The sequence below is a fragment of the Lithobates pipiens genome, unplaced genomic scaffold (genome assembly GCF_037356315.1).
Source record: "Lithobates pipiens isolate NorthernLeopardFrog02 unplaced genomic scaffold, aLitPip1_a1.2 Scaffold_35, whole genome shotgun sequence".
Classification (NCBI taxonomy): domain Eukaryota; kingdom Metazoa; phylum Chordata; class Amphibia; order Anura; family Ranidae; genus Lithobates; species Lithobates pipiens.
The window spans coordinates 20,978,599-21,001,423 of record NW_027507811.1 but is presented as its reverse complement, the minus strand read 5'-3'; the positions used below and the strand labels follow the sequence as shown (position 1 = coordinate 21,001,423).

The window sequence follows — 22,825 nt, the reverse complement described above, 5'->3', positions numbered from 1 at the left end:
ACTAGCCTAACTAGCCTACTCCAGACATTTGGGAGGGAACACCCGCTGCCATGCCAGGAAAATTCCGGTAAGTATTTTATATAAATTTTCCATTTTCCTGACAGACTCCATGGCAGCACGTGTGGGAAATAACTCACCATACCCAAAATGTTGAGAAAAGAAACCAAATTTGATTTAACATTGTCAACCGACAATACTTGTAAACCAAAATGAATGGATGACAAAGCAGCTAGGTTTTTGGTTGTAACATGAAAAATGTAGAAAATTTCAAGGTGTGTGAATACTTTATCAAGGCACTGTATATATACAATTATATAAAGTGTGTATGTTTAATAGCACTAAAAGGAAAATTATTATTTTGTTATTATCGTTATTTGGTTTGTACATGAGGATAAAGATAAGCAACAAGAAATAATAAATGTACCGAAAATGTCAATGTGCCGAGTTTTAATGTATGAATGAAGACTGCGGTATTTATGAATGAAGACTGCGGCATTTAAATTCTCCACAAGATGGTGATCTCACTCCTGAGCGTGAAACGCAAACAAAAGGAAGTGATGTCATGTACAGACAGGAAGTGATGTACGGTAAAGACAGGAAGTTCCAGAGGAGAGGGGACTTGTTAAAAAAATAGCGTACAGACATCACTGGATCTTAAGGTGCATTTATTTTATTATTTATTTGTTAAAGGTACTTGTATAGCGTTGTCAATTTACGCAGCACTTTCCGAAAAATATTAATATTGTACATTCACATCAGTTCCTGTCCCCAAGGAGCTTACAATCTAAGGTCCCTAACTCACATTCATACATCCACAGACTAGGGACAATTTAGATTAGAGCCAATAACCTACCAGCATATCATTGGAGTGCTGGAGGAAAGCGAAGTACAGAGAGGAGGGAGAGCTAAAGGACTTGGTAAAAACTGTGGCTTGTTTACACCTTACTTTTTTTGTGAATGAGTAGGGATATCATGTACCCTTTAATTGTTCACATGAGGGAACTGGTATCTTGGTTTCCCCTTTTTGTTAAAGGGGGCTTCAAGACTCCATGAAGCCCCCCATCCCAGAAGGAAGCCTCTTCTAAAGATGATGCACAAGAAAGCCTGCAAACAGTTTGCTGAAGACAAGCAGACTAAGGACATGGATTACTGGACCCCTGTACTGTGGTCTGATGTGACCAAGATAAACTTATTTGGTTCAGATGGTGTCAAGTGTGTTTGGCGGCAACCAGGTGTGAAGTACAAAGACAAGTGTGTCTTGCCTACAGTCAAGCATGGTGGTGGGAGTGTCATGGTCTGGAGCTGCATTAGTGCTGCTGGCACTGGGGAGCTACAGTTCATTGAGGGAACCATGAATGCCAACATGTACTGTGACATACTGAAGCCGAGCATGATCCCCTCCCTTCGGAGATTTGGCCGCAGGTCAGTATTCCAACATGATAACCACCCCAAACACACCTCCAAGATGACCACTGCCTTGCTAAAGAAGCTGATGGTAAAGGTGATGGACTTGCCAAGCATGTCTCCAGATCTAAACCCTATTGAACATCTGTGGGGCATCCTCAAACGGAAGGTGGAAGAGCGGGAGGTCTCCAACATCCACCAGCTCTGTGATGTCATCATGGAGGAGTGGAAGAGGACTCCAGTGGTAACCTGTGAAGCTCTGGTGAACTCCATGCCCAAGAGGGTTAGGGCTGTGCTGGAAAATAATAACGGCCACACAAAATATTGACAATTTGGGCCCAATCTGGACATTTTCACTTAGGGGTGTACTCACTTTTGTTGCCAGCAATTTAGACATTAATGGCTGTGTGTTGAGTTATTTTGAGGGGACAGCAAATTTACACTGTTATACAAGCTGTACACTCACTACTTTACATTGTAGCAAAGTGTCATTTCTTCAGTGTTGTCACATGAAAATATATAATAAAATATTGACAAAAGTGTGCGGGGTGTACTTACTTTTGTGAAAAACTGTAAATGATGTTCTGTAAATGTAAACTGTAACTGTTTGGTTATTCATCTGAACAGTCATGGTTTGGTCCAAACTTTTTTTGGACTGAATCTTGAGGTCATCCCTAGTATAGACATTACACATCCTGGTATAGTCCAAATAATTCTCAGTTTATTGTCTATCGACAGAGAAGAGTGTCCTATTTAGATCAGTAGGAGGTGAGGAGGATTCTGGGAAGGTCACATGACTTCACCCTTATCTCTATAATGAAAACATTGTTCTCTCTATAGAGAACATTGATAATTCCTTTCTCTCTATACACAGAATTATAAAATAGTGAAGGAAACATCTGGAGATCCATGAACACTGAGCAGCCGTCTTCACAGGACATCACCCATCACAGTGCCTCCACCTCACTGCCTGACAACAGAGGTAACCAGTGCCAAGAAGATTCTAGAAGTCACTAACAGCATTGTTGAGCAGCTGACAGGAGAGGTGAGCGGTGTCGGGAATTCTGGGACATTATCCAGTAACAGACAAGGGATGTGTCTGGATGGTGACTGTATCATTGTGTGTGTCAGGTTCCTATAAGGTGTCAGGATGTCACTGTCTATTTCTCCATGGAGGAGTGGGAGTATTTAGAAGGACACAAGGATCTCTACAAGGACGTCATGATGGACAATCAGCCACCCCTCACATCACCGGGTAAGAGGAGACTTTATTGTAAAGGAGAGAGCAGTACGGAGGCTCCACCTAGATCCCCCATCATCTGATAAACACATAGAAACAATGTATTCAGTCAGTGTGTGTGTTTCCTACAGATGGATCCAGTAATGGGAACCCACCAGAGAGATGTCCCCGTCCTCTGTATTCCCGGGATTCCACACAGGAAGGTCCCACCATCCCCCACCATGATCAGGTAGGTGGGACTGAGCAACTAAAATGTAAAATAAATTCTAAACTAGGAGGCCACATTCTTCAAAGTAACTTCTTGTTCCTTTTTATAAATGTATTCTGTCATCTTTGGGGTTTAGGGTGAAGAATTGAAAGACATCAAAGCTGAGATTAAAAAGGAAGAAGAGGAGACTCTGGTGAGTGGAGCTCAGCAGTCTATGGAGGCGGATAGTCTTCAGGATTCCACACAGGATGATCAAAACATCCCTCACCATCATCAGGTATAAGAGCTATAGAACTCAAAATTTATTCTAAACTATGAGATAACTTTCTTATAGATATATATTTTTTTAATATTGAACTTAATTTTCCAGATATCTAATTTTTTTGTTTTGGGGTTCAGGATAAATTAGGAAAGAAAATCAAACTTGAGGCTAAAGAGGAAGAAGAAGAGACGTTGGCGAGTGGAGATCAGCAGTCTATGAAGGAGATGACCATGAAAAGTGAACAGGAGGAATCTTCTCTTTATATCAACAGAAGTAAGTAATAATCACCAAATGCAGAAATGTTCACATTTTCCTTTTTCTTCTACGAGTATAAAAGATTAATTTAAATAATTGCAAAGTAAAGATACTGTACACCATATGAAAGGTCCTTGTCCATTCTTCAATGTAATGTCATGTTCCCAACAAATGAAGAGATACAGATGAGGAGGAGATTTCATTATATGAAAGGTCCATCTCCATTCCTCAATATAACGTCATGTTCCCAACAAATGAGGAGGAGATACTGTACACCATATGAAAGGTCCATCTCCATTCCTCAATATAATGTCATGTTCCCAACAAATGAGGAGGAGATACTGTACACCATATGAAAGGTCCATCTCCATTCCTCAATATAATGTCATGTTCCCAACAAATGAGGAGGAGATACTGTACATCATATGAAAGGTCCATCTCCATTCCTCAATATAACGTCATGTTCCCTACAAATGAGGAGATACTGTACACCATATGAAAGGTCCATCTCCATTCCTCAATATAATGTCATGTTCCCAACAAATGAGGAGGAGATACTGTACACCATATGAAAGGTCCATCTCCATTCCTCAATATAATGTCATGTTCCCAACAAATGAGGAGGAGATACTGTACACCATATGAAAGGTCCATCTCCATTCCTCAATATAACGTCATGTTCCCAACAAATGAGGAGGAGATTCTGTATCTTTATCTGGTTTGTATTGCTATTTTATGTTATTGTTGCACCCAATTCCATGCCAGAGCTCTGAGATACTGTAGAGTGTTAGACCAACATACTGTATATGACTTCTGAATGAAAGACATGAAGAATTATTATAACATTTAAACATTGATTTCCAACAGGTGGACACTATGGCCTGAATAACGTAACTTCAGAATATAAAGCAGAAGAAAATCCCACCACACAACGTTCTTCAGGAGTGAATCGCATTACACAAATAATACATCATAAAACCTATCATATAGAGAGATCATGGGATTTCTCTGATCCTGAGGAATCTTCTGATGATCTACATACTATTATGTTTGAATCTCACAGTACAGATAAATCAACAGAACCGTCTAATCCCGAAGAATCTTCCTTGAACCATGAAGGAGCTCACACAGGAGAGCGTTCCTTGTCATCTACAGTGTCTGGGAATTCTTCCAAAGGGACCAGAGAGCCTCCTACACACCAGAAAAGTCATAAGATTGTGCGTACTTTCCCATGTCCAGAGTGTGGGAGATGTTTCAATTTGAAAGGAAACTTTCTCAATCACCAGAGAGTTCACACAGGCGAGCGTCCTTTCCCATGTTCAGAGTGCGGCAAACGTTTTACGGACAAAGGAAACCTTCTTAAACACATCAGAATTCACACGGGTGAGCGTCCCTTTTCATGTTCAGAGTGCGGGAGATGTTTTATACAGAAAGTAGAACTTGTTAATCACCAAAGAATTCACACAGGCGAGCGTCCATTCTCGTGTTCGCACTGTGGTAAAGGTTTCATTCAGAAAGGAAACCTTCTTAAACATGAGAGAAGTCACACAGGTGTGCGTCCTTTTTCATGTTCAGAGTGCGGGAAAGGTTTCATTCAGAAAAGAGACCTTGTTGTTCACCAGAGAAGTCACACGGGGGAACGTCCTTTTTCATGTTCAGAGTGTGGGAAATCTTTCACTCAGAAAAGACAACTTGTTATCCACCAGAGAATTCACAAGAGCGAGCGTCCTTATTCTTGTTCAGAGTGCGGGAAAAGTTTCAATCAGAAAGGAAATCTTGTTAATCATCAGAGAAGTCACACGGGCGAGCGTCCCTATTCATGTTCAGAGTGTGGGAAATGTTTCCACGAAAAAGGAAATCTTCTTAAACACCAGAGAATTCACACGGGCAAACGTCCCTATTCATGTTCAGAGTGTGGGAAAACTTTTGTTCAGAAAGGCGAACTTAACAATCACCAGAGAATTCACACCGGCGAGCGTCCTTTTCCATGTTCAGAGTGCGGTAAATGTTTCGTTCGGAAAGAGCACCTTCTTAAACACCAAAGAATTCATACGGGTGAGTATCCTTATTCATGTTCCGAATGCAGGAAATCTTTCATTCAGAAAGAAGGACTTCTGCTACACCAGAGAGTTCACACGGATGAACGTCCCTATTCATGCTCAGAGTGCGGCAAATGTTTCAAGGACAAAGGAAACCTTCTCCAACACTTGAAAATTCACACAGGTGAGCGTCCTTATTATTGTGTAGAATGCAGGAAATCTTTCCCTCAGAGAGAAAAACTTCTTATACACCAGAGAAGTCACACGGGGGAGCGTCCTTATTCATGTTCAGAGTGCGAGAAATGTTTTGTCCGGAAAGATAAACTTCTTAGACACCAGAGAGTTCACACGGGGGAACGTCCCTATCCGTGTTCAAAGTGCGGGAAATGCTTCAGTCAAAAAAGTGCCCATGATCGACACCAGGGAATTCACATGGACTAATCACCTTTATAATGTTCAGACGGACCAACTTGGGAGTGTGGCAAGAATAACCTCCAGAGAACGGGTGTCCTTCCTTATAGTCAGAATGTATAAAATGTTTCTGTTAAAGAAAATCACTTCTTGGACCCCAGAATATTCACAAAGGCTAATAAAGTTTTTGTGTTCATATTGGCTTATTTGGAGGCGTGGCCAAAGTACAATGGGATTTTTTGGGAATGATGTGATAGTTATAGGTCTGAAGGGATTGAATTATAGTAATCCGGTCCTCTAAACAATGCTGACTTGGTCCCGCACTCACACAGGCCCCACCATGGAATACGACATCCCATGGACCATACCTTTTTATTGGTTGCTATTAGCCAATATACTGTACATCTTTTTTGCTTTACTGAAGGAACTAATTTTTTATTGCAGTATAATTATTTTTAAATTGGATTTTTATTTTACTTCCGCTATGCAAGATTTCATTTAGATTCTTTATTGTGTGTCAATAAGGTAATCCGATTTTCTAGAATAAACAAGAAATCTCTACAATATTCTGTTCCGAGTCATTATTTACAAATGAACATTATTTTAGGATGTTTGTTGATCGGAAATGTGTTCAGTTCATAGAGAGTCTTTCATTGATGTTTTATTAGTGAGATGTGAGAGTCTAGATGGTCCAGTTCCAGAGAGTCTCAAAGGTCCAGTTCCTGAGAGTCTCGAAGGTCCATTTCCAGAGAGCTCAGGGGGTGCAGTTCCAGAAAGTCCAGAAGCTCTAGTTCCAAAGGGTCCAGGAGGCCCAGTCACAGGGAGTCCAGAAGGTCCATTTCCAGAGGATCCTGAAAGTCCATTTCCAAAGGATCCAAAAGTTCCAGTTCCAGAGGATCCAGAAGGTCCCATCCCAGAGAACCCAGGAGATCAATTTCCAGAGAGCACAGAAGGTCCGATTCCAGAAAGCCCAGAAGGTCTGATTCCAGAGAATCCAGAAAGTCCAGTTCCAGAGGATCCAGAAGGTCCAGTTCCAAAGGATCCAGAAGGTCCAGTTCCAGAGGATCCTGAATTTCCAGTTTCAGAGGATCCATGAGGTTCAGTTTCAGAGAGTCCAAAAGGTCTAGTTCCAGTGGATTTAGAAGGTCCATTTTCAGAGAGTCCAGAAGGTCCAGTTCAAGATGATCCAGTTCCAAATGTGTGTCAGCTAATAGTCTAAGTATACATGGAGCCACTACAAATGCCATATAGAATATTTCCATCACTCCCATCTTGGTTATGCTCCTCGTGTTCTCAGTGATCAGCTCCATTATTTCCCAGTTATTATGTTCATCATCAGTGATACAGAGGTCATATGCATCAGTGGCTCAGAGAGCATGTCAGTGTCATGTCATCTGTGTATCCCCTTTGTGGTATTGGGGTGATTACACTCGTGTGGTAGGTGCTTTTCCAATGAGTTGTGCCAGAGCAAACTGTACTTTAAGGCGTATCAGACCATTTTTATTACATAAAATGGAAAGTTCATATATACATCAGTTGCTTACACAGGGGTATTCAACATCAACTGAAAATACACTGCTTCTCTTCTTACCAGTCCCTCTGACTCTACTGTTCAACTCTCCTGGTTCGTTTGGTTCACTTAGAGCAGTGTTTCTCAATTCCAGTCCTCATGGCCCACTAACAGGTCATGTTTTCAGGCTTTCCATTATTTTGCACAGGTGATTTGATCAGTTTCACTGCCTTAGTAATTACCCCAGCTGTTTCATCTGAGGGAAATCCTGAAAACATGACCTGTTAGTGGGCCATGAGGACTGGAATTGAGAAACACTGACTTAGAGTTTAGTGCACAGTTCTCTCCTGGCCTCTGGATAGGGGTTCTCCTGATCCCCCGATAGGAGCCGACCTGACTCCTGGAATGAGACCTACTGGCTGGGGCTCTGACCCCTGGTTGAGACCTTCTGGCCACAGCCTGCAAACCTAAAAAAAAGAGCAGGTAAAGATGGAAGCCTTTGTTTCAAAGTAAGTATTTCATAATGTGTTAGTATGCAATGCACATTATGCCTTTCTCTTTTTTCTACGTTTACTGCCTTTTATATAGTTAGATCAGGAATAAAAATGGATTGGGTACCCAATTTTAAAGAAAAAAGGACTTTAAGAAGTGGAGCTATGTTTAGAATTGTTATAAGCAAGTTCTGCTGTATGAAGGTAGTCCTCCCAATCATCCTGAAATTAACTGACAAAACATTGAATGTACTGCTCTATAGTTTGATTGGTCTTCTCAATCTGACCATTAGACTGAGGATGAAAGGCAGATTCATTGTTACACCTTTAGTTGAGCAAAAACTTTTTCAGAATTTTGAAATAAACTGTTCTCCTCTGTCAGACACTACACCACCAGGCATTCCATGAAGTTAAAAAAATTCCCAAAACATCACTTCCGCAGTTGGTTCAGCGGTAGGTATCCCTTAATTGGTAAAAAAAAGTGAGACAGTCAACAACTACCAAGATAAAAAAAAAAATTATTTTGAGGGAGGAAGATCGGCCACAAAGTCCATAGAAATTGACCCCCCATGGTCTTGATGGAACAGGGAGTGGCTAAAGCAACCCCAATGTAGAAGATTGGGGTGACATTTTGCATGCAAGGGTCAGGAACGAGGCCACATAGCTTTTAGCATCTTTCTTGTAACTGGACCACCAAAAGGAACATGATAAAAGTTCTTCTGTCTTAGAAACCCCAAAATTCCCAGCAGGTCATGAACTAACCTGAAGGCTTCTAACCCAAGCAGATTCAGGTTCATAAAGAAGATGCCCTTGAGTCCAAAACCATCTTTACAATCAAGGTTAATGTCCTTAGGTGGATGATTGAGAAGTGGGTCATTTATACCCCTCTTTTAGAAGATTCAAAAAGATCTTAGAACTTGTGGCCTATGGAAAGGTCTTTTGAGTGGCTTTTGGGAGAGGACTGAGAACAGCCATCATAAGGCCTTGTCATTCTTTGACTGAGGGTGATACGAAATAACAACCTCATGATATAATGTCGGTCCAATGCTGTGATGCGTTCTATCAATCATAGGCACAGGTCAGGAGGAGGCGGGGCTGTGTCGAGCAGAGCTACAACAATTATAATGTAAGCGCCGGTAAAAGCGTGCTATCCCACGGCTCTCCTCTTCCTCCCCGGGGCGATCGCCGGGAGAACGGCTCCCGATCAACCCCGCCGGCGGTGCTCCCCCCAGGCAGGCAGCCCAGCTCGCAGGCCCCCTTTTTTACATTCGCAAAATGCGAGTAGGCGAGTGGAAATTTTGAGGGCTGGCCTAGACTATTGCAACTCATTATATCTGGAACTGCCAAAGAAAATAGTGCAGAGGCTTCAACTCATACAGAATGTTGCTGCGAAGCTACTTATGGGTGTCCCTTTGAGGGATCATATCACCCCCGTTCTTTGTGCCTTGCACTAGCTGCCAGTCTGCCATCGCACTTTGTTTAAAGCATGTTTAAAATCATGAGAAGCCTTTCTCCGAGTTACTTCTGTTCATACTTCCACAAACGAGTTCTGGGCAGATCACTTAGAACGAGCACAAGAGACCTCCTCCACATCTCTGTGCCTAAGAAGACCCGGCGTGGTGGTCAAGCTTTCTCCCACCAGGGTGCCGTGCTGTGGAATAGCCTCCCTTCCTGACTCCAGGAGGCCCCTACCATCCTGGTCTTTCGCATGAAATTGAAGACTTGGCTCTCCACACAAGCCTTTCCTGCGTAGCCTTTCTGGTTCCATCTTCCATGCTGCTTCCCTGCTGTTGTCTCCTCCTAGTCCCTGGGCTTTTTTTTACCAGGGACTCCGCCAAGCGTGTCGGGACCCTTTGGGGTAAGACCGCACTATATCAAGATACCTCTCAACTCAACTTACAGGAGAGAAGCATGCTCTGGATAGACAAAGATATGCAGAGAAAGGTGCTTCTAAGTGCAGTATGTCAGCAATTTTATTTAACCACTTTCAGACCGGACCATTTTGCTGGTAAATGACCAGAGGTCTTTTTACACTTTGGCACTGCGCTGCTTTAACTGGTAATTGCGCGGTCATGCAATGTTGTACCCAAACAAAATTTGCGTCCTTTTCTTCCCACAAATAGAGCTTTCTTTTGATGGTATTTGATTGCCTCTGCGATTTTTATTTTTTGCGATATAAACGTAAAAAGACCGCAAATTTTGAAAAAAAATGATATTTTCTACTTTTTGTTATTAGAAAAATCCAATAAACTCAATTTTAGTCATACATTTAGGCCAAAATGTATTCAGCCACATGTCTTTGGTAAAAAAAAAGTCAATAATTGTATATTTATTGGTTTGCGCAAAAGTTGTCACATCTACAAACTAAGGTACGTTTTCTGGAATTTACGCAGCTTTTAGTTTACGACTGCCTATCTCATTTCTTGAGGTGCTAAAATGGCAGGGCAGTACAAAACCCCCCCAAATGACCCCATTTTGGAAAGTAGACCCCCTAAGGAAATTGATAAGAGGCATGTTGAGCCCATTGAATATTTTATTTTTTTGCCTCAAGCGATTGAATAATGACAAAAAAAAATTTTTTTTTTTTTTTTACACAAAGTTGTCACTAAATGATATATTGCTCACACATGCTATGGGCGTATGTGAAATGACACCCCAAAATAAATTCTGCTGCTTCTCCTGAGTACGGGGATACCACATATGTGGGACTTTTTGGGAGCCTAGCCGCGTACGGGGCCCCGAAAACCAAGCACCGCCTTCAGGCTTTCTAAGGGCGTAAATTTTTGAGTTCACTTCTCACTACCTATCACAGTTTTGAAGGCCATAAAATGCCAAGATGGCACAAAACCCCCACAAATGACCCCATTTTAGAAAGTAGACACCCCAAGCTATTTGCTGAGAGGCATGTTGAGTCCATGGAATATTTTATATTTTGCCACAAGTTGCGGGAAAATTACAAACTTTTTTTTTTTTTTTTTTTTTTCACAAAGTTGTCACTAAATGATATATTGCTCACGCATGCCATGGGCATATGTGAAATGACACCCCAAAATAAATTCTGCTGCTTCTCCTGAGTACGGGGATACCACATATGTGGGACTTTTTGGGAGCCTAGCCGCGTACGGGGCCCCGAAAACCAAGCACCGCCTTCAGGCTTTCTAAGGGCGTTACAGTTTTGAAGGCCATAAAATGCCAAGATGGCACAAACCCCCCCCAAATGACCCCATTTTGGAAAGTAGACACCCCTAAATTTAGGGGTACACTAGTGAGACTAGGTAATAAATGGCGGGTGCCCTGAAACTATAAAAAAATAACTAACCAACCAGCGTCACCTGTAACAGTTATATGGTGATCACTGGTGAAAGGGTTAACTAGGGGGCAATCAGGGGGCTTTATGCGGTAGTATATGGGGGTCCCTGGCGCTATAAAAAGCTGCGGCGAACCTAAATACCTACCTGCCTAACTAGCGTCACCTGTGACACTAATACAGCGATCAGAAAAACGATCGCTTATTAGGCTGGGTTCACACTGGAGCGATGCGGGAACGCCACGAATGCGCGGCGGGTTCCCGCATCGCATGCCTCCCGGCGGCAGTTCACACTGCCCTATGCGAACTGCTGGGAGTGTCAGTGAAATGTTACTGACACCCCCAGATCAGTTCGCATATCGCAGTGCGATCTGCAAACTCGGATCGCATGGTGTGAACACCCATGCGATCCGATTCTGCTGCGGGCCAAAAAAAGGGTCCCGTGCGAATTTGCGGCGGGTGCGGCGGGTGCGGCGAATGGCTGAACTCGAATCGCACAGAGATCGGATGTGATTTGCACTGCAGTGCGGTGCGAATCACATCCGTTCTCAAACCGCTGCAATGTGAACCCAGCCTTAGTGACACTGGCGACGGGGGGTGATCACGGGGTTAAACCTTTATTGGGGGGGTTAGGGGGGTACCTTAGAACTAAAGGGGGCTAACCCTAACTGCCCTAACAGTTATTAGTCACAAATGACACCCGCCGGGTGATCAGGGGGTTAAACCTTTATTAGGTAATAAATGGCGGGTGCCCTGAAACTATAAAAAAATAACTAACCAACCAGCGTCACCTGTAACAGTTATATGGTGATCACAGGTGAAAGGGTTAACTAGGGGGCAATCAGGGGGCTTTATGCGGTAGTATATGGGGGTCCCTGGCGCTATAAAAAGCTGCGGCGAACCTAAATACCTAGCTGCCTAACTAGCGTCACCTGTGACACTAATACGGCGATCAGAAAAATGATCGCTTATTAGGCTGGGTTCACACTGGAGCGATGCGGAAACGCCGCGAATCCGCGGCGGGTTCCCGCATCGCATGCCTCCCGGCGGCAGTTCACACTGCCCTATGCGAACTGCTGGGAGTGTCAGTGAAATGTTACTGACACCCCCAGATCAGTTCGCATATCGCAGTGCGATCTGCAAACTCGGATCGCATGGTGTGAACACCCATGCGATCCGATTCTGCTGCGGGCCAAAAAAAGGGTCCCGTGCGAATTTGCGGCGGGTGCGGCGGGTGTGGCGGGTGCGGCGAATGGCTGAACTCGAATCGCACAGAGATCGGATGTGATTTGCACTGCAGTGCGGTGCGAATCACATTCGTTCTCATAAACCGCTGCAATGTGAACCCAGCCTTAGTGACACTGGCGACGGGGGGTGATCACGGGGTTAAACCTTTATTGGGGGGGGTTAGGGGGGCACATTAGAACTAAAGGGGGCTAACTCTAACTGCCCTAACAGTTATTACAGTCACAAATGACACCAATGCAAAAAAAAAAAAAAAAAAAATGACATTGGTGTCACTGTGACTGGGGGGCAGGGGTAATTGGGGGGGTGATCGGGGGGTAAAGGGGGGGTGTGAGTGTGCCTGGCATGTTCTACTGTGTGTGTAGAGTGTTGGTGCAACTCACCGATCCGCTCTCCTCCGTGTCGGAACGAAAACTACCGACACGGAGGAGAGAATACATCACTTCCTCTCCTGTGTTTACATTACAGGAGAGGAAGTGATGTCACCGGGGATTTCCATTCGTCGAGAGCGATCGCGAGGGGGTGGCCATGAATGAATGGCCGCCCCCTCATCCCGGATCGCTCTCGACGGAATGCCGACCGCCGCAGGCACCGGGGGGGGGCCCGATCGGGCCCCCCACCCGCGGGCAGGCAGGGACTTATATATACGCCCATATGCCTGCCCGTGCCATTCTGCCGACGTATATCGTCGTGCGGCGGTCGGCAAGTGGTTAAAGGCAACTAAGGTTTTGAAGAAGGAGCATTTGAGCCTGCTCCAAAACAAGTCCCCTCCACCTTGCTGACGTCACTGCAGCCCCCCTGTGTTCAGACTCTCGGTTCATGCAGCTGCTGGGCAGCACCGTGACAGGAAAGACCTTCTCAGGGGGACCTCATACATTGATGAGCCTGTTTACCCTGTAATCCTGTAAGTGTTTTTAACCATTGCCTTGCAATAAAATACAGTCAAACCTGCATTTCTGCCCAAGAGTGTGCAGATGTGAGACAGTCGTATGGTAGAGATAGGCTTGGGCGTGTTTTGCATCCCAACTGCCCAATCCCGCCAGGAAGCTGACACTGCACACGGCTAATCACAGGCAGTGAGACATTTCCCGATCTGTGCAGCTACGGATTGGGAAATGTCTTGCTGCCTGTGATTAGCGGGATCCCGAACATGCCCGAGCCCATTGCTATCATGTGGTATGTACTTCACAGAGCCCTGATCTGACCATTATAGAGCCAGTCTGGGATTGCAACGACAAAAGTTCTACAAAGATCCTGGAACAACCTACCACACGAGGACCTTCAGACAATGCATGGAAATGTGCCTGTTGTACAAAGGTAAAGGGTGCTCACACCACCATTGCTTAGAACATTGTAAGGAATCTTGTAAAACAAGTCCTCCACCGGCCAAGGATTCAAAACAGTGATAGCTACCCAGTTGTACGGCAAGTTGCCTCCACAGTATCATGAGTTCCCCAGGACATTTGTGATAAAAGAATGACGATCAGTTGGGTCACATTTACACCTGCATTTTAGCCTCACAGTGTGCAAATGTGAGAAAATCAGCAGGGGTCCTTTTTTTTTTTAATCAATATTCATGAATGAATGAATGACTTGTATAGTGCTACCTATGCGAACTGAATCGCTTTAGGGCACTTTCTTGCCACCAGAGTCCATCTGCGGCTTTGCATGGTCCTTTACCCCGTAAGGTCCTGACATGCTTACAAACACATACAACATTGACATACACATACACACATATTAAGGCCAATTTTGTTTTTGGTCCTGGAGATTAGTTATGGGAGGAAGCCCCACTGAAAGCAATGGGAGGCTACCACCTCCCGCAGCTAATTGTTGCCTCTCATAGGTAATCCCTTTACCTGCAAGTGGCTGCAATTAGCTGCAGGAGCCATCGGCCTCCCCTTGCTACCCGGGCTACCTCCACAGCTAATCCCCGCCATCCCCCACTGATTTTCTCATATCTGCACGCTATGAGGCTAAACCGCAGGTGTGAACGTGGCCCAACTGATCGTCATTCTTTTTATCACAAATGTCCTAGAACTCATGATACTGCGGAGGCAACTTGTCATACAACTAAGTAGTAGGAAAAGGCGATAGAGGGGCAGAGCACACTACTGTGTGTGTGTGTGAGAGGTGGGGGGAGGGGGGGTGTAGAGGGCGGTGCAATGGTGTACGAAGAGGACACTACTGGGGGGGTAACAGATGACACTGCTATAGTGGGGGGCACAGGACACTTCTGTGGGGGGGCAGAAGACATTACCACATTACCACATGGGAGGGCAGAGGACACTACTGTGTGTGTGTGTGTTAAAGAACACTACAGTGGGTGAGCAGAGTACATAATTGTGGGGTGGAGTTTTTAAGGGGGCAGAGAACACAACTGTGGGGAGGGGGGGTGTCGGATCCCCCGGAAATGTTTAATTTCCTCCATGTTGTCCTGGTAGATCTCAACCTCTGAAAGGTTGCCTAACCCTGGTGTAGATATTTTTGTCCATGTGTTGGATTGCCATGCTGCAAAATGAATTTGAGACAGATCAGACACCTCCCACATGGGACTGTATGATGGGTAATAACCATTCTGTAGTTGCACTTCTCATACTTGGTTATAAAACCCATATTAGCAGCAACCCTTTTGTTTTCTAGCACATCTTCGCGTGGGTAATTTCACAAAATATTTGGGAAAATGTTGCAGGGAACCTGCGTTTTGCTGTACAGTTAGCTGCAGGTATTACCATTCTTCAGACCTTCAGTGGACAAACTGCCTTCCGGTAAACCCAATACAATTTTATACATCAGTCCACAACACCTACAACCATTTTACTAAATCCAAAATCTCTGCGTGTCAGTCAGCTATTTGGCTTTGTTATTACATTGGAGCAAAGGTTATTTCAGTTGCAAACTCCTTCATGAAGACCTCCAACATACATTTTTTTTTATTGCCACACTAAATTAAAAAAAAATTAAAAAAAACTATTCCAATTTTTTTTAAGAACTATATAAGTACTGTATATGAAGTATATGTTTTATATATACATTATATTAGAGCACTAAAACTATAATGGTTAATTTTCATTATTTTTATTTAATAATTGGTTGAACTTGAGCAACAAAAATGATCAATGCACTTTGAAGCCAATTTTGATGTACAAAAGAACAAAGTAAGTTTCAGTTCTTCATAGGATGGTAAGCTCACTTAATAGTGTGAAACACATAGAAGGAAGTGATGTCATGTACAAACAGGAAGTGATGAAAGGTGAAGACAGGAAGTTCCAGATAAAGTTGTTTTAAGCAAGATGTTACGAGGAGGCATTACTGGTTATTGAGGCAGATGAGGTAATATGTTATTTTGGTTTATAGACCAGATACATCCTAAATATAGAACCATTTATCCAACTGTCCATCCAGAGCCTCTGGTTTATAGACCAGATACATCCTAAATATAGAACCATTTATCTAACTGTCCATCCAGAGCCTCTGGTTTATAGACCAGATACATCCTAAATATAGAACCATTTATCCAACTGTCCATCCAGAGCCTCTGGTTTATAGACTGGATACATCCTAAATATAGAGCCATTTATCCAACTGTCCATCCAGAGCCTCTGGTTTATAGATCAGATGCGTCCTAAATATAGAATTATTTATTCAACTATCCATCCAGAGCCTCTGGTTTATAGACTGGATACATCCTAAATATAGACCCATTTATCCAACTGTGAATGAATGAATGAATGAATGAAATACTTGTATAGCGCACAATGCGAACTGAATCGCCTCTAGCGAACTGTCTATCCAGGGCTTCTGGTTTTTAGTACAGATAGACCCTAAGAACTTGTACACACGGTCGGAGATTCCGTCAGAATGTTTCCTATCGGAGCGTTTTGTCGGATATTCCAACTGTGTGTGGTTTGCATCGGACTGTTTCCGTCGGAGTATCCGTCGGACCAACTTTTCCAACTTGCCGGAATCATGTGTAGCCTACTCCGACGGACAAAGTGCCACGCATGCTCAGATCAAATTCCTAGACCAAAGCTATTGGCTACTAGCCTGATCGTAGTCCCGTCGCAACGAAATAACGTCATCACGTTATGTACAATCGGATTTTCCGACAACTTTGTCCGACCGTGTGTATGCAACAGTTTCGGACAAAATCCGTCGGACAAAATCCAACAGATTTGGTTGTCAGAATGTCCGACCGTGTGTACAAGGTCTAAGGGATGTATGAAAGGATGGAAGAAAAGGCCTCACACTTTTGTTCTTGATTTATGTATGGGATTTTCCCTTGAAATCCATACCAGAATAATCCTACTGGGATACATAAGGTTTTTCCTAAGTTTCCGTCTTGCTCTTCATAGGCATCTGTAGCCTGGAAGGCATTGTTTTACAACCGAGATGGTATATTGGTGAATTGCTGGCTATTTACTGCAAACCATGCTATGGGATTTTACGATGTGACGACCCTGTACAGTTATTTGTCTATTTTTCTCTTCTTTGTTTTTTTTTTTGTATTGGAAAATGTGAAACTCAATAAAATGTCAGTTTAAAAAAAAAAAATCCATACCAGACCTACACATCCTGGTATGAATTGGGGGGAACCCAATGCTGTTTTCTTTTTTTTCTTTTTTTTTAAGTCTCCCTGCCCCATTTGCTTACATAGGCAGAAATTTTCAGCCATGTAAGTGAATGGGGCCAGTGCTATCATTAAGAGTTGTTAAAGAGAAAGTAAACCTCCCTCTAACATTTGTACCTATACTGTAGGTAAGCCTATAATAAGGCTTTGCTATAGGTACTGTACTATATCTCCTAAACTTGCACTGTTTAGGAGATATTTACTGTATACTGTCCTGATTAAATCATCGGCGCATGCACCCTGAAGAAATGGCTGCTGGTGGCATTTCTTCATAGCCCTGTGCTGTTCATGCACAGGAGTCACTTTATGCAGCTCCGGCCAGTCACAGAGCCGGAGTCCATGGACGCAGAAGGAAGAGGAGCGAAGATGGATGTGGCCTGCAGCGGGGATGACGAGGCTTCGTTTGCAGGTAAGTGTCACATAATGTGCTAGTGCACATTATCCCTTTACTTTGCAGGTAAAAAAAATCAAAAAAAAAGAATCAGCAGAGTTTACTTTTTCCTTGGTGGTGCCTGCACCAGCTGGCGCTCCTTAACCATTTACAGCAGGAAGCTGTCATGTATATATGTGAAAGTATTACCACTATTATATATAATGGTTGTTTCCCACTGAACATGGAAATGTTTGGGAATTAGTCGAAATGCCTGAAAAGCCAAGGTTCACTCCAAACTTGTGTTTAGTCCAAACCTTAATCTTATCCCTGCTGTGGACATTATCCATCCCAGTATAGTCCAGATGATTCAAGAGTAGATGAGGAGGATTCTGGGAGGTCACATGACATCACTCCTATCTCTGTAATAAAAACATAGACCTGACTGGAGAGGCGAGAATTATTCTGGAAAGTCTGTTGGATAATTGTAATTTTCTCTTGTGGTGAGCCATGACTACATGCATTGGTTTGCTGTCTTTTCAGCGGTGATGTTCAGTTGTATCAGCATGTGCTAAGATGGAGAAGGACAGAAACAAGATATTAGGTATCACCCTAGAGATCCTCTACCTGTTGACTGGAGAGGTGAGAAGGATTCTGGGAGCCCACATGACATCTCCCTTAATCATTGTGCTGTTTTTATCAGGCATTATTTGGCTGAATTTTGTCTACTTCTTTTATTTGGTAGAATTATGTTGTGGTCAAGAGGTCTGGTGAGGACCAAATTTTGGGACCTCAAAGCAGAGCCCAGATCACCATCACAGGGCCTCCACCTTCCTTCATGTCTACTGAGAGAAGTAGTGATCAAAAGATCCTGGAACTGGCCAACAAGATGATTGAGCTGCTGACAGGAGAGGTGAGCGGGTCTGGGAATTCTGGGGCATTATCCAGGAACAGAGAAGGGATGAGATGGCATTTTTCTATATACAGTAATCTCTTGTTCTTTTTTTTTACAAATCTCTACTATCATCTTCGTGATTTAGGAAGAAGAACTGAAAGACATCAAAGTCGAAACTGAAGAGGAAGAAAAGATACTTGTTAGTGGAGATCAGCGATCTATGGAGATGTTTAGTCGTTTGTATTCCCAGAATTTTTCACTGGAAGATCCCAGCATCTCTCACCAAATTCAGGTAAAGGGGGACTGGGAAATAGAACTCAAAAAGAATTCCAAATTATTAGGTAACATTCTCATATACGGTATTTTACTATTATTACAGAATGAGGAACTAAAAGACATCAAAGCTGAGCTTAAAGAGGAAGAAGAAGAGAGGTTGGTGAGTGGAGATCAGCAGTCTATGGAGGAGGAGAAGATGAAAAGTAAACAGGAGGAATCTTCTCTACATATGGACACAAGTAAGTAATACATATTAAATTCAAATAATTTTTCTTTGAGTATAAAATATCTAAATAATTACATGGTGGATATAATCAGAACAAAATGAAAGACCCACTCTAATTTCTCATATAACATCATGTTGCCAACAAATGAGGAGGAGATACTGTACACCATATGAAAGGTCCATCTCCATTCCTCAATATAACGTCATGTTCCCAACAAATGAGGAGGAGATACTGTACACCATATGAAAGGTCCATCTCCATTCCTCAATATATAACGTCATGTTCCCAACAAATGAGGAGGAGATACTGTACATCATATGAAAGGTCCATCTCCGTTCCTCAATATAACGTCATGTTCCCAACAAATGAGGTGGAGATCCTGTACACCATATGAAAGGTCCATCTCCATTCCTCAATATAACGTCATGTTCCCAACAAATGAGGAGATACTGTACACCATATGAAAGGTCCATCTCCATTCCTCAATATAACGCCATGTTCCCAACAAATGAGGATATACTGTACACCATATGAAAGGTCCATCTCCATTCCTCAATATAACGTCATGTTCCTAACAAATGAGGAGGAGATACTGTACACCATATGAAAGGTCCATCTCCATTCCTCAATATAACGTCATGTTCCCAACAAATAAGGAGATTCTGTACACCATATGAAAGGTCCATCTCCATTCCTTAGTGGTTTTCTAACTGATGAGCTGAAGAAACTGTAAAGATGATCTCATATCATTTCCACAGTCTCTTACAATGTTCTATATCATCACATACAATCAGTATTATGGGCTGCCCTTTGGGGATGTCAAGAGTCACATGTGAGACCCCTTTATCTAGTAAATTGTCCATAACTGCGGTGCACCATATGAAAGGTCCATCTCTATTTTTCAGTACATTGCCATGTTAACAAAAAAAATAGGTCCAACTCTGTTCCCACAGTAACATCATAGTCAAACAAACAATGTTACCTAGTGTGTGTGTTTTTTGTGTATGTCATTCTTTATCTGGTTTGTATCCATATTTTATGTTATGCACTTCATTCTATGCCAGAGCTCTGAGATACTGTAGATTGTTAGACCAACGTACTGTATATGACTTCTGAATAAAAGAAATTAAGAATTCTTCTAACATTTAAAAATTGATTTCCAACAGGTGGACACTATGTCCCGAATAACGTATCTTCAGAATATAAAGCAGAAGAAGATCCCACCAAACAACGTTCTCCAGGAGAAAATCCCAATACACAAATAATACACGCAAATGATCGTTTATTTTCATGTTCCGAGTGCGGGAAACGTTTCCGTCGAAAAGGAAACTTACTTGATCACCAGAAAATTCACACAGGTGAGCGTCCTTTCTCCTGTTCAGAGTGCGGGAAATGTTTCATTCGGAGAGGACACCTTCTTACCCATCAGAGAGTTCATACAGGAGAGCGTCCTTTCTCGTGTTCAGACTGTGGTAAATATTTTAGTGACAAAGGAAACCTTGTTCAACACCGGAGAACTCACACGGGTGAGCGTCCCTTTTCCTGTTCAGAGTGCGGAAAATGTTTCTTTCAGAATAGAGACCTTGTTGTCCACCAGAGAATTCACACAGGAGAGCGACCTTTTTCGTGTTCAGAGTGCGGGAAATCTTTCATTAACAAAGGAAAACTTGTTGTACACCAGAGAATTCACAAGGTTGAGCGTAGTTTTCTTGTTTCCAATGTGGGAAATATTTCAGTCATACAGGAACCTTACTTATTCACAGGAGAAGTCACACAAATGAGCATTTATTTTCATGTTCCGTGTGCGGGAAATGTTTAAGTCGAAAGGGAAACTTACTTGAACAACTGAAAATTCACACAGGTGAGCGTCCTTTCTCCGGTTCAGAGTGCAGGAAATGTTTCATTCAGAAAGGACACCTTAACCATCAGAGTTCATATAGGAGAGCATCCTTTCTCGTGTTCAGACTGGTAAATATTTTAGTGGCAAAGGAAACCTTGTTCAACACTGGAGAACTCACACGGGTGAGCATCCCTTTTCCTGTTCAGAGTGTGGGAAATGTTTCTTTCAGAATAGAGACCTTGTTGTTCACCAGAGAATTCACACGGCGAGCTTCCTTATTGCAGGAAATCTTTCATTAACAATGGAAAACTTATTATACACCAGAGAATTCACAAGCGTGAGCGTCCTTTTCTTGTTTCCAGAGTGTGGTAAATGTTTCAGTCAGAAAGGATACCTTCTTAAACACTAGAAAAGAGAACGTGTTGTTTACCAGAGAACTCACACAGGTGACTGTTTTGTTCATGTTCAGAGAGTGGCAAAGGTTTCAAAGGAAACCTTCCTGAAAACCAGGGAATTCACACGGGTGTGCATCCCTTCATGTGTTTAGAGTGCAGGAAATGTTTCATTCAGAAAAGAGACCACCAGTGATATCACATAGGTGAGCATCCCTATTCATGTTCAGAATGCGTTCTGTGCGATATGGGACCAAGTCAGCACTCTGTGTATAAAGGACCATATTAATAGAATTCCTGCAGACCTAAATCTATCACATCACACCCAAAAAACTCCATTATACGTCACACTTCCAAATAAGTCACCCATCAGTGGCTTAAAGAGTATATCCTCTGTCAAGAGATGTGAGTCCAGCAAGGTGCTCCTGCCCTTCCACTTGTATATTTCTGCCAAGACTCTCGGCTTCCTGATCTGGCGCTGCAGCAATGTACCTCTGTGCATGTCAACATAGGTAGTTGTGAGGGACACAGCATGCCAAAACTATTGTGTCTATTTTGTACATGGCCGGGTTAATTGAGGTTTGGAAAATGTGAAATCTGTTGGCCAGGATTCCAAATGCATTCTCAACCACCCTGCGTGCCCTGGAAATCCTATAATTACAGAGCCTCTGATCTGGGGACAAGTCGCACATGGGGAAGGGCTTCAATAGGTGTTATCCTAATGCAAAGGCGTCGTCTGCAACAAAAACTAAATTCATACCTTCCACCAAAGGAATGAGGTGCCAGATACACAGAAAAACTAGAAAAAAGGACCAGCAGAGAAAAAATGTTTCGAGTTTTTCTGTGTATCTGGCATCTCATTCCTTTTGTATTAGGGAACATTCACTTTTTTGAGTAGTGTGTAACCTTTCGAGATGGGGGATGCAGTTTCCTTTTCTTTTTCATCCACTCTTTTAGGTTACTATATGGAATAGATTCTCTTTCTTTTTTTTGTGCTTCCATTTTTGTTTTTAAACAATTTTCTGAACAGGAGGTTTTATTGGTCTGAAGTTGCAACACCCAAGTCTAATTTTAATGAAATGCACTTGTGCTGTCGTGTGATTTATGTGTTATAAATGTGCTTGTCGTTTTTGCAACCTCTACGGTTTTGACAAAACACTTCTATAGTGTCTCAACCTACCTGCATTTCCCCTGTCTGTACACATCCAGTGCTTTTAATATTCATGCTTCAATAAAGACTTTACACTTTACTTTCTGTGTGGGTGTGCTGCGGATCCGAAGCTTCTCTGTTCCATAACTATGTAACTAGTTCAACCAAAAAAAGGGGGGGAAAAAAATCATACAATCCCATACACAACGTTCTCTGGGAGAAAATCCCATTACACAAATAATACATCATAGACCTGATCATTCGGAAAGACCAATGGATCCCTCTAATCCTGGGGAATCTTCTGATAAACCACATACTATTACCGCTGAAACAAATCTGGGATCTCACAGTACAGATCCATCTCATCTTTAAACCATGAAGGCTCTCACACAGGAGAGTTTGGTAAATCTTTCAAAGAAACCAGAAAGCCTTCTAAACATCAGAAATATCACAAGAGTGTGCATACTATCTCATGCTCAGAGTGCGGGACATGTTTCAGTCATAAAGGAACCTTACTTATTTAACCACTTACAGACCGGACCATTTTGCTGGTCAAAGACCAGACCACTTTTTGCGATTCGGCACTGCATCGCTTTAACTGACAATTGCGCGGTTGTGCGACGTGGCTCCCAAACAAAATTGACGTCCTTTTTTCCCCACAAATAGAGCTTTC

At 42.8% G+C, this 22,825-nt stretch overlaps 1 protein-coding gene across 1 annotated transcript; it reads left to right on the top strand.

Moving 5' to 3' along the window:
- Positions 1-569: 569 nt before the first annotated feature.
- LOC143956407 (uncharacterized) lies at positions 570-22,252 on the top strand. Its single transcript, XM_077466620.1, has 9 exons — positions 570-659; positions 2,279-2,449; positions 2,536-2,659; positions 2,776-2,873; positions 2,989-3,129; positions 3,252-3,387; positions 4,237-5,701; positions 5,750-5,840; positions 20,041-22,252. Exons 3-9 carry the CDS (start codon positions 2,575-2,577, stop codon positions 20,587-20,589), a joined length of 2,565 nt encoding a protein of 854 aa, XP_077322746.1. The 5' UTR covers positions 570-659; positions 2,279-2,449; positions 2,536-2,574; the 3' UTR covers positions 20,590-22,252.
- The last annotated feature ends 573 nt before the right edge of the window (positions 22,253-22,825 follow it).

Excerpts from the sequence above, each read along its gene's own strand:
- LOC143956407 (XM_077466620.1), top strand. The coding sequence starts at position 2,575 with ATGGAGGAGTGGGAGTATTTAGAAGGACACAAGGATCTCTACAAGGAC. Across the intron at positions 2,660-2,775 it reads GCCACCCCTCACATCACCGG|ATGGATCCAGTAATGGGAAC; the intron begins GTAAGAGGAGAC and ends TGTTTCCTACAG. Across the intron at positions 3,388-4,236 it reads TTCTCTTTATATCAACAGAA|GTGGACACTATGGCCTGAAT; the intron begins GTAAGTAATAAT and ends GATTTCCAACAG.